General features: G+C 40.4%; 1 protein-coding gene across 1 annotated transcript in view; it reads right to left on the bottom strand.

Moving 5' to 3' along the window:
- The window catches only part of LOC138004117 (broad substrate specificity ATP-binding cassette transporter ABCG2-like), a 60,435-nt gene extending 45,640 nt beyond the window's left edge, over positions 1 to 14,795 (bottom strand). The window contains exons 1-8 of the mRNA XM_068850541.1: positions 14,706 to 14,795; positions 12,194 to 12,497; positions 11,102 to 11,161; positions 9,661 to 9,775; positions 8,515 to 8,685; positions 6,861 to 7,018; positions 5,796 to 5,947; positions 5,001 to 5,093 (exon numbers count right to left, since the gene is read on the bottom strand). Coding sequence (XP_068706642.1) covers positions 5,001 to 5,093; positions 5,796 to 5,947; positions 6,861 to 7,018; positions 8,515 to 8,685; positions 9,661 to 9,775; positions 11,102 to 11,161; positions 12,194 to 12,450 — 1,006 coding nt within the window. The 5' untranslated portion in view covers positions 12,451 to 12,497; positions 14,706 to 14,795. The remainder of the gene's footprint in view (positions 1 to 5,000; positions 5,094 to 5,795; positions 5,948 to 6,860; positions 7,019 to 8,514; positions 8,686 to 9,660; positions 9,776 to 11,101; positions 11,162 to 12,193; positions 12,498 to 14,705) is intronic.
- Positions 14,796 to 15,000: the final 205 nt, after the last annotated feature.

Here is a 15,000-nt window from a genome sequence, read left to right as displayed (position 1 = left end):
GAATGCCCTTGGACGATAAGCACCTGGGAACTAAAACAGATTTAAAAATGTTTGGTGTGTAGCCAGGCATATTAAAAATATAATAAAAAGGATTGACACTGGCTAAAATATTGTGTTGGACGTTTCGGCAACTGCTGTTGCCTTCCTCAGCAGGGATGAAAAATGCAAAAATCTAACGGCGTCCCGATGGTACACGATGCGTATAAATATAAAATCGCACTTCAAAAGAATATTTTAAAAAATGAAATAGACAATAAAAACGAAGGTCTCCAGAGCACTCTAAAATATTTTTACAAATTCTTTATGTTATTGTAAACGTTTGGAAGTGCTGTATGCTCGTTTATAGCGTTCGTATCTCGTAAGGAATGCCAAGCCTCCAGAATAAGTCTTTGTCGCCATGCCGATGATCTGTCAACAATTTCGACGTTCATCAAGTCTATTTGGTGATTGTAGCGCATGTGGTGTTTGGCCAACAAAGAGTTTTCATCTGATGTTGCTATGGCCTTTGAGTGCTCTTTGACGCGTGTTTTTAGCGCGCGCGATGTCTGACCGATGTAAACACAATCACAATCTTTGCATTTGATCTTATATACGATTCCTCTAGAGGCCTCCCTCTCGATTTTGTCCTTTGGTTTTTTAAGTATATTTGAGATTGTCCGAATAGGTTTATGAGCGACCTTAATGTTGAAACCTCGAAGAACCCTCGCGATTTTCTCGGAGAATCCTTTGGCATAGGGCAAAACAACCATACCGCGCTGGTCGGAAGCATTTACTTCTTGTTGTCTGTTGCGTTGGCGACCATTGTAGATGAAATTGGCAGGGTAGTTATTAGCGGTAAGGGCTTTTGCTACTCTCTTAGTTTCTCGTACAGCTTCCTCTTCGGTGGACGGGATATTCTTTGCGCGATCCATGAGGGTGCGTATGACCGAGTATTTATGTTGGGGGTGGTGATGAGATTTGAAGTCAACGTAGCGGTCGGTGTGGGTAGCTTTTCTGTATACAGACACGGTGATCGAGCCATCGTCTTGTCTGGTTGTTCTTGTGTCAAGAAAGGCAATAGAACCTTCTGATTCTATCTCGATGGTAAATTTGACGTTACTGTTGATAGAATTGAGGTGTGCGTGGAATTCATCCGCGTGTTCCCTTTTTATGCATACATGGCTGTCATCTACGTATCTGATCCACCATTTGGGAGAGTTTGGAGCCGATAACAGGGCCTTTTCTTCTACATATTCCATGACGAGATTGGCTAAGATGGCGCTGACTGGAGATCCCATCGGACAACCGAAAATTTGTTTGAAATGGTCACCTTGGAACACGAAGAAGTTATTGTCGAGGACGAACTGTAAAAGGGCAATGATATTCTGGATGGATAAATTTGTTCTTTCAGGTAGTGATTTATCAAAGTCTAGTCTTTCTTTAACAACTTCCATGGCTAGATGGGTAGGAATGCAAGTGAACAGTGACACGACGTCAAAGGATACTAGGATTTCGTCGGGATCCACTGACATAGTGCGGATCTTTTCAACGAAAGATGCGCTGTTCTTAACTGTGTACTTATTGTTTTGAAGTGGTGACAAGATATTGGCGAGGTATTTGGACAATTCGTATGTGGGAGACCCAATGGCGCTCATAATTGGTCTTAACGGGACGTTGTCTTTGTTGATTTTGGGAAGGCCATAAAATGATGCTGGTGTGGAGTCGGTACTATGAAGTTTGTGATAGAGCTTCGGTTCCAACTGTTTTTTGTCGCTGTCATGTGGGGCTGGCTGATCTTTAATCTGTAGGAGAAGTTTATTGAGGGATTTTTCGGTGCTCGATGTTGGGTTCCTTCTTTTATCTGTTATCTTCTGGTAAGTTTTATCATCGTTTAGAAGGTTGTTTACTTTCTCAGTGTAGTCGTTGGTATTCATCACGACTACGGCTCGGCCCTTATCGGCTGGCAAAATTGTAACAGACTTGTCTTTGGCAAGATCTTTGAGCGCTTTTTCCTCTTCACTAGTGATGTTTTTTCGTGGGGGAGGGCGCCAACTGTTAATAGCAGAAGTGACTGAAGCTCTGACGAGGTCTTTTTCGGCGTAAGGAAGCTGATCTATGCCAGATTCGATCGAGGAAACAATTTGAGGCACTGGTAAACTCTGCGGAGTGATGGCAAAATTAACTTCATTCGTAACAAGAACGGCAAAAATTAACTTCATTCGTAACAAGAACGGCAGCGAAGCTTTGAAATTGGCTAGAGCACTCGAACGAGTAACACTCAGTATAATGAGATTCAAGGACCATCTTCATTTCAATCATCGACTAAAGGATAACAACGTCCTGCCAAAAAGTCTCCAGTTTAATCCACCCGTAAAGAGCAAAGAGGGATGGAAGATCGCTAGGAAAGCGGGCCAAGCCTACATAAGGCTACGCATTTCGAATTGCCACACGGAAATCAAGAAACTCTCTCAGCGCTTGTCACAAACAACACACAAACTCCGAGAGATGATTTATAAAGAATCCTTCGACACCCTCCTCCTCACAATCAAACAGAGGTCACAATGGGAAGCACAACGGAGAAGGAAATGTCACAAGAAGAAACTCCAAAACATCTTGCCACGTCCTCCAACGCACGAAACCAACCTCAAGGATAAGTGGGTCGTTAACATCTCTGATAGACCGCTATCCGTAAGCGAACATTCAGCTTTAAGCCTGAACTTTAATTTTGCCATCACTCCGCAGAGTTTACCAGTGCCTCAAATTGTTTCCTCGATCGAATCTGGCATAGATCAGCTTCCTGACGCCGAAAAAGACCTCGTCAGAGCTTCAGTCACTTCTGCTATTAACAGTTGGCGCCCTCCCCCAAGAAAAAAACATCACTAGTGAAGGGGAAAAAGCGCTCAAAGATCTTGCCAAAGACAAGTCTGTTACAATTTTGCCAGCCGATAAGGGCCGAGCCGTAGTCGTGATGAATACCAACGACTACACTGAGAAAGTAAACAACCTTCTAAACGATGATAAAACTTACCAGAAGATAACAGATAAAAGAAGGAACCCAACATCGAGCACCGAAAAATCCCTCAATAAACTTCTCCTACAGATTAAAGATCAGCCAGCCCCACATGACAGCGACAAAAAACAGTTGGAACCGAAGCTCTATCACAAACTTCATAGTACCGACTCCACACCGGCATCATTTTATGGCCTTCCCAAAATCCACAAAGACAACGTCCCGTTAAGACCAATTATGAGCGCCATTGGGTCTCCCACATACGAATTGTCCAAATACCTCGCCAATATCTTGTCACCACTTCAAAACAATAAGTACACAGTTAAGAACAGCGCATCTTTCGTTGAAAAGATCCGCACTATGTCAGTGGATCCCGACGAAATCCTAGTATCCTTTGACGTCGTGTCACTGTTCACTTGCATTCCTACCCATCTAGCCATGGAAGTTGTTAAAGAAAGACTAGACTTTGATAAATCACTACCTGAAAGAACAAATTTATCCATCCAGAATATCATTGCCCTTTTACAGTTCGTCCTCGACAATAACTTCTTCGTGTTCCAAGGTGACCATTTCAAACAAATTTTCGGTTGTCCGATGGGATCTCCAGTCAGCGCCATCTTAGCCAATCTCGTCATGGAATATGTAGAAGAAAAGGCCCTGTTATCGGCTCCAAACTCTCCCAAATGGTGGATCAGATACGTAGATGACAGCCATGTATGCATAAAAAGGGAACACGCGGATGAATTCCACGCACACCTCAATTCTATCAACAGTAACATCAAATTTACCATCGAGATAGAATCAGAAGGTTCTATTGCCTTTCTTGACACAAGAACAACCAGACAAGACGATGGCTCGATCACCGTGTCTGTATACAGAAAAGCTACCCACACCGACCGCTACGTTGACTTCAAATCTCATCACCACCCCCAACATAAATACTCGGTCATACGCACCCTCATGGATCGCGCAAAGAATATCCCGTCCACCGAAGAGGAAGCTGTACGAGAAACTAAGAGAGTAGCAAAAGCCCTTACCGCTAATAACTACCCTGCCAATTTCATCTACAATGGTCGCCAACGCAACAGACAACAAGAAGTAAATGCTTCCGACCAGCGCGGTATGGTTGTTTTGCCCTATGCCAAAGGATTCTCCGAGAAAATCGCGAGGGTTCTTCGAGGTTTCAACATTAAGGTCGCTCATAAACCTATTCGGACAATCTCAAATATACTTAAAAAACCAAAGGACAAAATCGAGAGGGAGGCCTCTAGAGGAATCGTATATAAGATCAAATGCAAAGATTGTGATTGTGTTTACATCGGTCAGACATCGCGCGCGCTAAAAACACGCGTCAAAGAGCACTCAAAGGCCATAGCAACATTAGATGAAAACTCTTTGTTGGCCAAACACCACATGCGCTACAATCACCAAATAGACTTGATGAACGTCGAAATTGTTGACAGATCATCGGCATGGCGACAAAGACTTATTCTGGAGGCTTGGCATTCCTTACGAGATACGAACGCTATAAACGAGCATATAGCACTTCCAAACGTTTACAATAACATAAAGAATTTGTAAAAATATTTTAGAGTGCTCTGGAGACCTTCGTTTTTATTGTCTATTTCATTTTTTAAAATATTCTTTTGAAGTGCGATTTTATATTTATACGCATCGTGTACCATCGGGACGCCGTTAGATTTTTGCATTTTTCATCCCTGCTGAGGAAGGCAACAGCAGTTGCCGAAACGTCCAACACAATATTTTAGCCAGTGTCAATCCTTTTTATTATAAAACAGATTTACTTGGCTTCGGATTCCGCTGACTGAGATCAAACGCGGTCTTTGGCCCATTTATTACACTGACATTGAATTATTCGACTTAATATAACTGGTACATCCAACAGTGGAAGGGAACAAACAATAAGGGATTCAGGAGGGGAGGGGAGACAAGGGTTAGCAGATGGGAGGTAGAGAAAGAAAGGAAAAATACGGGAGGAGTAAGACTATACCTGAGCTGTTACTTAATCCGTGAGCAGCGTCACATTCGTTTATTACATCCATGAAAAAGTCTGCTGGATTATTATGTGGTTTACAAACAAAACCTTTGAGCAGAAAATAGAAACGTAATCATGAAGGAAGATATATGCCATCTAAATGCAACGTGTGTGCGGACTATACAAATCACGCATAGCCAAAAATCCTACATTACCCGAAAATGAAAGAAAGAAAGAAAGGCTGAGATGGGCTGAAACTTAATATTGTAGGTCAATTAAATCAGAGGGATTCAGCCCGTTTTTACTGAGGTGGTAAGGTGTTCAACTTTAGGTAACAACTTCAAAAGTATGGGCATCGAAATCTTAAAAGCAAGATTTATCCATTGCAGAATGTAGAAAGTTCAGTTTCACAGCGCAATGCCTTTTTTTAGTCTAACTCACTGAAACGTCAATCACAAAATAGCCATATGAAGAACATATGAGGCCGTTGACGGTTGCAAAATTACTTGGGTTAATTGCAAATGTACATAACCCACACAGCCAATCGCACGCAAAGCAAATCCGGGCAGCTCCGGAAAGGGCACCACAACACCGGGCTCTTCTACTTTCAGAAAGGTGGCTGAAAGGCTGAAAGCCACAAAGACCCTGGAGACTAGGTTGCGAGCAAGTTCTTCGATTGCCGCCGATAGGCTCCAATGTGTTGCAAGATTTTTGCGGCAATTACATGGCTCAAGAATACAAAAGCAAAGCAATGGGCGAAATTATATTCCACAATCGGGTGAAAAGCGCATTACGATCTATAATAATCACCTATATCCTCAAAGTACTTCATTGCTTGATTTGCGGGGCCCTGGTACACAAACTCGCCATTGGACAGTAATGAAATGGTGTCAAAGGTCTTAAATATAGAGTAGCGAGGCCGGTGTATGGACATAATCACGGTTTTGCCACGGTGACCGAGCCTATAAAGGATAAAGCGACAGTAAATGACATTGTGAAAACTGATTGGCCATGAAACTTATCCTCAATGACCGACAGTCTACACGGCGCTACAATGGGGGACAAAATTCCAGGTGGCAGTCAACGAAAACGTTTTTTAAATACGGAAAAAATATCGTTTATGTCACTCGAGGAAGAAGAACCTGATTTGCGATAAGAGGGGGTGTTTACCGTTCCCCCCCTTCCCCCTCCTACAATGTTGTTAAAAGCAAACAGCTATACTGCCAGTTTGGAATGTACAACATTTTTTTTTTGGGGGGGGGGGGGGGGAGGAGGGGGTTGTGGTGCATAGATTAATCTGCATGTCGCGAAATGTCCCAAGAATTTTAAACGAAATGTCCCAAGAATTTTAACCATCATTGTAGTTCTTTTCCACCGGTTAGAAATAGGACGATTAGAGTGTCTGCCTTCGTCATTTATTTGTTGTGAGTAGTACTAACAACACTCTAAGCAACAGTTCAATTATACCTGCAGTGATTACTTGACTGGTAATACTTAAATGAATCTTAACGACCGAAGCCTTGTCCACTCCATTGAATATACCATATTCGTATTCTCAGTATTAGACATGCAGGAACTAGCTTGTAATGGAGGCTAATGCTGGGGACTATATTAAAAGGTACTTGCATTGCAAACGGTTTTCATCAGCATTAACTGCCGTTTTAGCATAATAAAAGTATTTGTTTTGCGTTTGAAAAGGCATTAATATTCTTTTATTACGTTTAAACGCTGGAAAACGCCGAGGAAAACAAGGTAAAATTCTGTAGTGAAAGAATTCGACCGCGTTCTTTCACACACATTCTCGAGTGGCTGTTCACGCGCACGAATTCCTTCGCAAAGAATTTATATTAGTGAGGCAGTAAAGACCTTCCCTACCCTTGAAGAAGCTGAACAACGGATACAGCTGTGGCTGCATCCAGCCCAGTGGTTGGCTCATCAAGAAACAAAACAGATGGTGCCAATATAAGTTCCATTCCAATGTTGGTACGTTTGCGTTCACCTCCAGATATTCCTCGAATAAACTCGTTTCCAACCTGGCGGATGAGCAAATAAAATTAATGAATTTACGCACAGATGAGCTCCAAGGATGATTTCCATTTTTCTCAGTTCCAGAAATTTGCAAGAATATTTTTTCTGATGTGTTTTGTTTGATGTTATTTCTGGACAGCATCAATAAAGCATTGTGTTTCTTGGCTATGTTAGGACCCAAGAAAACGGCTTACCACTTGCCGAAAAATTCTAGAACTCTCAGGAAGACTGGTACAGCGCTTTTGTAGGGTTTTGTTTCTCCTCTAGCCCTTTTCATGAATGGCAATAATTGAAAACGCTCGGCATAATTTTTAAAGCAATCCCCTAATTTTTAAATTTTAAATCATTTCATGCAAAGACAGTTGCTGCTGATTTCATAGAGAATTGTGGCTCAGTTGCTTGAGCAGCGGACTTTCGTAAAGAAGATCACGTGCTTAATGGAGGAGACTGCTTAACCCATTCACGCCTCAATCGCCCGAGGACGACCCCCATTGACGAGTAAAATCTGTCAAGTGTCACTCCCAGGGGTCAGTGGGTTAACCCATTCACACCTAAAACGCCCTAGGACACCCCCCATTGACGAGTAAAGTCGTCTGGCATTAGACAGAGCAAAATATGTCAAGTGTCACTCCCAGGGGTCAGTGGGTTAACCCATTCACACCTCAAACGCCCTAGGACATCCCCATTGATGAGTAAACTTGTCTTGCGTTAGACAGAGTAAAATCTATTAAGTGTCACTCCCAGGGGTCAGTGGGCTAACCCATTCACACCTCAAACGCCCTAGGACACCCCCATTGACAAGTTAACTTGTCTTGCGTTAGACAGAGTAAAATCTATTAAGTGTCACTCCCAGGGGTCAGTGGGTTAACCCATTCACACCTCAAACGCCCTAGGACACCCCCATTGACAAGTTAACTTGTCTTGCGTTAGACAGAGTAAAATCTATTAAGTGTCACTCCCAGGGGTCAGTGGGTTAACCCATTCACACCTCAAACGCCCTAGGACACCCCCCATTGACGAGTAAACAGGTCTTGCGTTAGACAGAGTAAACTCTATTAAGTGTCACTCCCAGGGGTCAGTGGGTTAACCCATTCACACCTCAAACGCCCTAGGACACCCCCATTGACGAGTAAACTTGTCTTGCGTTAGACAGAGTAAAATCTATTAAGTCTCACTCCCAGGGGTCAATGTTTCAAACCCTAGTTGGACCCAGCGATGCTCATCTTCTTAAAACTAACTGAGGAGAAAGTGCTGCCTTTGTAATTTCATCTGCAAATGGTTAGACTTTCAAGTCTTCTCTGATAAGGACTATAAACCGTGGGCCCCGTCTTTCAACCCTTCCTGTTAACCAACAATGTGGGACCTTAAAGAACCCACACACTGGAGACCATCGATGTTGGTGGTCTAACTCTCGGAGAATTGACAAACCGTCACGAGACTGATGTGATATGTGCAGTATACAAATGCATTACAATTATCCAGAAGACTTATCTGTACGTACTTTAGACTCCGCCACATGAAACAAGCCCAAGTCGCTAAGAGTTTCCTCTACTCTCTTTGAACGCTCGCGTTTACTCAGCTTTCTGGAGAGTCTTAAGGACGCAGAGAAATGCAAGTTCTCTCTCACCGTTAAAGTTCCCATCACAACATCATCCTGGCAAATTAAATCATCCTGGCAAATTAAAAAAAAAAATGAATGCATAGAGTGGGGTTCAATCAAAAGTGTTGAATGAACTTCATTCGTAAGCAAGTGGTTTAGAAAGCATCAAGGACAGTGCCTACTACAGTCGAACCTCGATTATCCGGACTCGTCGGGACCTCAGTAATTAAAAGGTATATTTGCGCGGTTTATGAGTATGCGGAAAAAGCAGATGTTAACAAGTGTTATTGAAATCCAAAAAGAAAATTGGGGGAGACCACGCATTTTTCAAAGATAATCAATCAACAATATTTATAAAAAGCTTTAAAATACAAGGCAACGTATGGCGTCCTTTTCCAAAATGAAGCTTAATTATCTCTAAAAAAATGCATGGTTACCCCCAATCTTCTTTTTGGATACCAAGAGTACTTGCTAAGTTATGCTTTCTCCGCGTAGTTTTTTTAGATGCGCAGAACGTATGCACAATAATAATAGTAGGCACCGTCCTTAAATTAACCCACTACAATTCTTAAAGAGAAGTACGATCGTCCGGGTGAGTGTAGTCCTGAGGACTGATTAGGGTGACATTGAATGATGTTTAGCTAACCTAAGCGTAACTCATCTTCAGAGTCAAGTGATTGGTGTAACGTCAGTAGATGGTATAAACGCTGTGGTCCATGATGTCACTCACTAGGTCAACTAAGCCGTCAGTGTTTACGCCAAGAGAACCATGCATAATGAAATATGATTTCATACATAATTGGTTACCAAAATGGTTCAAATCCCGTTGGAGCCGACTGAAATTTTCAGGTGTCTATAATCAGAGACAGTTGCTTAAATTATCCAGATACGTGCGAGGAGCATTTCTCTCTTTTCGTCTCTTTGATTTTGGTAAAAGTCACATTTTGCTGTTTGCCGTATAAATCTCTGTTATAAGTTCTGTTTTATTTAAAGACAATTCTAAAAGCTGTGTGTGTGTGTTTGTCACTTTGGCTTTCTTCAACCAACCTGTACAACATATCCGGTGATACATTTGAATTTCTCTGGTTGCTTTTGTCCATTAACAAGGACTACACCTGACAGATGTTTTCGATCCTTCCGGCCAGCCAAGATGTCCAGAAGCCTGAAATAGCGTGAAGAAGTCAAGTATGTGAAAACCCAGGAAATAAAAAACAAAGATTGAAGCCCCCCCAGAAAAAGACAGCTGTATACAACAGTAAATAATCGGATACCTGAAATCGAACAGTTACATCAGCCAATCATTGTATTAAGTGCACTCAGCTTAATCCACCAATCACAGAATTTATCACAATAACCATAGCAACAACCACTTAGCCTACCAAACTGTGGATTTTCCAAAATGGACGAATTTGTAACATTAGACAGTGAAAAAGGAATGCACTAATTTTTCTTTCTTGGAAATTGTAATGGTCATGATTAATTGCTAACAGGACTTTGTGTCGTCCAATTCGGTCTGTACATAATCATACTAGTGATTAAACAAATCGGACTCCCACTACACGGTCGTCCAATTTTGTTAATCACTTGTATGACTACACACCAAATTGGACTCCACTTAGTCCTGTTACCATTATACACAATAATTAGTGAAAAATAAAGTAGTCAATGCACCAATACAATTTGAGAAAATTGTAATGGTTATGATTAATAGCAAAACATTGTTGGTTACAAAGGGCAGCTCTGAGTCATTTTCATGTGAAATACTGCAGGGTCCTCATTGTTCACACAACCATGGCTGGAATGTGAAAGACAAAGACCAAATACAATGACACCATTAAAGAAAGCAAAAAATCTAACTAACAAGCAAAATACTGCATTTCTGTTGTTTGCAGTTGACCGTAAGTAATTCCTGAAGAATTATCCAAAGGTCTACTACACCAATGTGGTAAACACAGAACAAAAACAATTAAGACCTTTTAGACAATTTTCCATAAATTATTTACCATACTGTCCACTGCAAACAAAAGGAATGCTGTGTTTTCTCGTCACAGTTTTACATTTACTTGTTTCTTGAAGTCTCTGTTTGTAACATTCTGGCCTGGGGGTGTGGGAAATGAGGACTCTGTGATAATTCACCAGAAACGACTCGACAATCATCAAAATCATGTTTATCCCATTTACTGTTTGATGTGTTATTTACTTTTAGGAGGTGGGAGGAAGTCCTTAGTTTTTTGGGTCTTTGATCATTGATGGAGAAGTCTTAAGATTTTTTCATTATACAAATTAAAAAGATCTCAACATCCTTCATCACTGATCCCTTTTACCTCATCAAATTCCCTCACCACTGGGGTACATACCTTATCGAGAAACCATATTGCTCCTTAAAAAGGGTCTCAGAGTAAAGGGAAAAATAAAAAGGATGAAGATAGGACATTTGTTGAAAAATAGGAAGAAAATTTGATATCCTATTATATAATATTATACATACGTTGTCTTTCCACTTCCTGTTGGTCCAAGTATTGCATTTAATCCAGGTTGCACAAGGCCACTTAAATCATGAAATACAGAAAGAATTTAAATTTATATTAATACCCGTAACCCCTACATCCACTCAAAAACTACATGTATGTCGTCTCTAACCCAATGACTCCTTGGAGTGAGACTTAATAGATTTTACAAATTTCTAGTCTTTAAAGAAACTGTGTTGCTGCGTCAATGGGAGAGTCAAACAGAAAAATTTGGTTTTCTCAAACGTGTTGATAAAGGTCGAATTACCACCATGAATGATTTGGAAAGCTGACATTTCGAGCGTTAACCCTTCGTCAGAGTGAATAGAGGAATTGATAAAACCAAATTTCCCTTAATAGATGTCTGATACCACACAATTTTACTCGTCAATAGGGTCAAAGAATGGGTTATGGGAATGGGTTAAAGAATAAAAAACTTTATAAAGAGCAGAGTTGGAGCAAAGGTCAGCGCACTGTGCACAAATGTTGCCTATGCCATGTTCAATTCCACTACTCCATGTTGTATGTTTGTTAAATTTGTTTGGGTCTCCACTGTGAAAGTATCTGTTTATCGACTACTTTAACTTAACAATGATCTTGCTTGCTTCAATTTAACAAATCAAAAGTGGTTCAGCGTTGTCTGTACTCTTATCGACAATGATATTCGTCATCACAATGGTCAAAATGTTGGGGACTCACGAGGCACAGCTGAGTGAGTCCAGAACAAATTTTAACCGCTGTGATGACAAATATCATTGTTTTTTACCACAATATTCAACACTAAAGAAAGTTTTTATTTCAGAGCGTGAGCAAAATCATGACACAAAGAAAGAGCAAGCGTTGTCTATAACTTTCTTGTAATATGATTGGTTTATTTCCCAAATGGGCGTTCCTGATTGGCTATTACATTGCGTGACAAATTGATGCGAGCATGACGCGTACAGCATTGTTTAGACTCTTATTGACAATGGTAAATTAACCTATCAGATTGCGAGATTACAAGCAATTGTGGTAAAATCCTTCCTTTTCTTCAAAATAACATTCAAATGATGTTACAGTAGCACAACCCTCACCTGAGATTTTTGATAATTTGTCTCTCTTTCTTTATTCCTTTCTCCTTGGTGGTGACTGAGTAACAAATGTTGTGATAGGAGATTACTGTTGTACTTCCAAATTGGTTTGAATCTGTCGAAAATGACCGCCTTAGTGGTGAAGGGCCATTTGGTTTGGTGTCATACACTGGAACATCATGTGTTCTGTGGTTTTCCAAAGTAGGATGTTCTGTTCCTAACAGTGGTGTCTTTTCATTACTTGATATCTCTTGGTCCATCTTATAACACTGTATGCTGCGGAAGTACTCTGGTATCACTTAAGAATCTAAAATAGATGGCAGACATCAATGTTGCCTTTAAAATCCATTCTCAGGTTGAATCCAGTTTTACCTTGAAAAAGTAGGTTAAATTGGTGATCCTCATTTAACCTACCAAGGTTGAATATGCACTCAGATGAATTGAAGAAACTTTTTTCTGGAGCCTAAATTAAGCCTAGAAGGAAATTAGGGTCAGTTTTGGTTATTCTACATGTACGTGGACATCAATTGACTTATTATGCAAAAGTAAAATAATGAAAAGAGGTTGAGCATATTCGTCATTGTAGTGTAGTGGTGAAGACACAGGACTATAGATCTGAAGGGTGTGAAATCGGGAACCGGTAAGTGCATAGTACACTTCTTTGTTCCCTTACTACATTGTAATGTTGAGAGTGAATAGATAATTGTATCAATAAAGAAACCGATAAGATGATACGAAACAATTTAACAAGATGTGTTGAAATGCATAAGACAGAGTTTGAGGGAAGATATCTATAGAACTGATGTTTTCTGTCCTTTTTGGGGCGTTGATAGTTGCTAACTATTCAACCTAAGTAAAATGAAGATCACCAATTGAACCTTGCAGGTGAAAACGGATTCAAACTGAGACCACTGCCACATTAAAGAACTATCAAATTATTATCCTATATAGTTCTCTTTGTAATGACAAGGCCATGTCTCACAGAGAATAAATATGATTCAGCTAAACAAACTGTATCTTGGTGTCACCCCTGCAAAATACAATGTAAGCCTGACAACCACATTTCTGACTAGACGTCAAAGCCCTATGTTTTCTTTGAAGAAAATTTTAAGAATTGATACAAGTAGTTTCACACTAAAGACTTTGCCATACAACACAAGTCTCTTCTAACCTTGACCTCTTTGGTCTGGGACCCAAACCAATATGCCAAACTTACAATGGTTCAGAGAACTGTCTGTGCCGCTCATTTTGAACTAAACTACTAATGGCCGCAAAAAACTGGAGTACAATAATTTTCTTTTATCTCCTGCAACACATGGCTGTTACAATGCAGACATCGTTTGGCTAGCCTGGATCGGGTGTTAGTTTGAATGGAGGCAAGCATTTCAATACAGTCATTGGATATTAAACGGCTGCATAGGAGACTATCCTTTCCTACATTTGTACATTTTCACAAGTCAAGAGCTACCTTAATATTGGAGAAAAAGTACTGCATACTGCTAGTCTTCATCAGGTGATGACGTCAACTGGTTACGCGTCACCTTTTAAGCAGGATGCTCCACTGTGATTGGTTAATTTTCAGCAGCTGTGATTGGAGTATTTTGATCCTCGCTGTTTTGGTGTGTTGTTCCTTTGGCAGTCCGCTGTCGTACAGTTCTCCTGTGGTTGTGCTTCTTGATTGTGGGCATCCATGCTTCCGGAATCTCTATTCCACTATCCCTGTTGATGTGGTTAGGGTGAAGTCTTATGTGAATCGCTTCTTTGACCCTGCATGTGTACCAAATTATGAGGATCACGATCAATAAACTCTACTTAGTTCCCGCTTTGGAACGAAGTAAAACAAGGATCAAAATGCACCAATCATAGCTGCTGAAAACCAACCAATCACAGCGGAGGATCCTGCTTAAAAGGTGAAGTGTAACCAGTCGACCTCATCGCCTGATGAAGACTAGCAGTATGCAGTTGAAACATCACGATCTACATCACAAGTGACCACATTGTGAGACAAAAGAGAATACTTTATTATTATTGTACTTCAAGTACCGGTATCTTCTTTAAGTTCTCAACACTCACAATATTTTATTGTAATTTTTTTTTTATCTTTAGACCCTGTGTGTACATGTACACCAAGAATGGAAAATTTGTAATCGGAGACTTCTTACTCCAAAACTTTGTTTACTGATTAACTATCTCTGACGACAAGTCTCTCCCCTGGAAGGTACTTGAGGTCTGAGCCTTCATAAAATGTGTCAAGCAAAACAAGATTGAAGTGATTCTGCACATGTCTGTGCTCACATTCATATTCGTTTATTACAGGTAAGTGATACTTCCGTCTGCATCTTCCAGGTGGAAGACAGTCAATCTCATTAAATGAATGAAGTTTTTAAGATACTAGATCTTACATGTAGAGAGACTTCTCAAAGTTAATTGCATTTCAACATACTCCAATCTAGACATCACTAAATATTTATACCAGTGTAAAACAGGGAGAGCTCACACCCTCATTACAATGTACCTCACAACAAATTTATGGCTGCATGACTAATCCACTTACTCTTCCTGAATTTCAACATGGATTATTTTTGCACTGTCACTTCCAATCTCTACAATTTAAATAGAATTCTCTGAGAACAATAAATAATTATTTATTATTCACATGCAAGGCCTTCTAATATATTAGCAATATCCACATTTAGTATAAATACATAGGTGATTCAGAGTATACAAAATTTGCACGCTCTCATTGGCTTCGTCTCGGTGAATATTCACCGATGATCACTGAGCCGGAGGCGAATAATTGTTAAATATAA

This window comes from Montipora foliosa, chromosome 5, assembly GCF_036669935.1.
Source record: "Montipora foliosa isolate CH-2021 chromosome 5, ASM3666993v2, whole genome shotgun sequence".
Taxonomy (NCBI): Eukaryota; Metazoa; Cnidaria; class Anthozoa; order Scleractinia; family Acroporidae; genus Montipora; species Montipora foliosa.
Note: the sequence above shows the minus strand (reverse complement) of the source record. Positions and strands in the feature narration are given on the sequence as shown.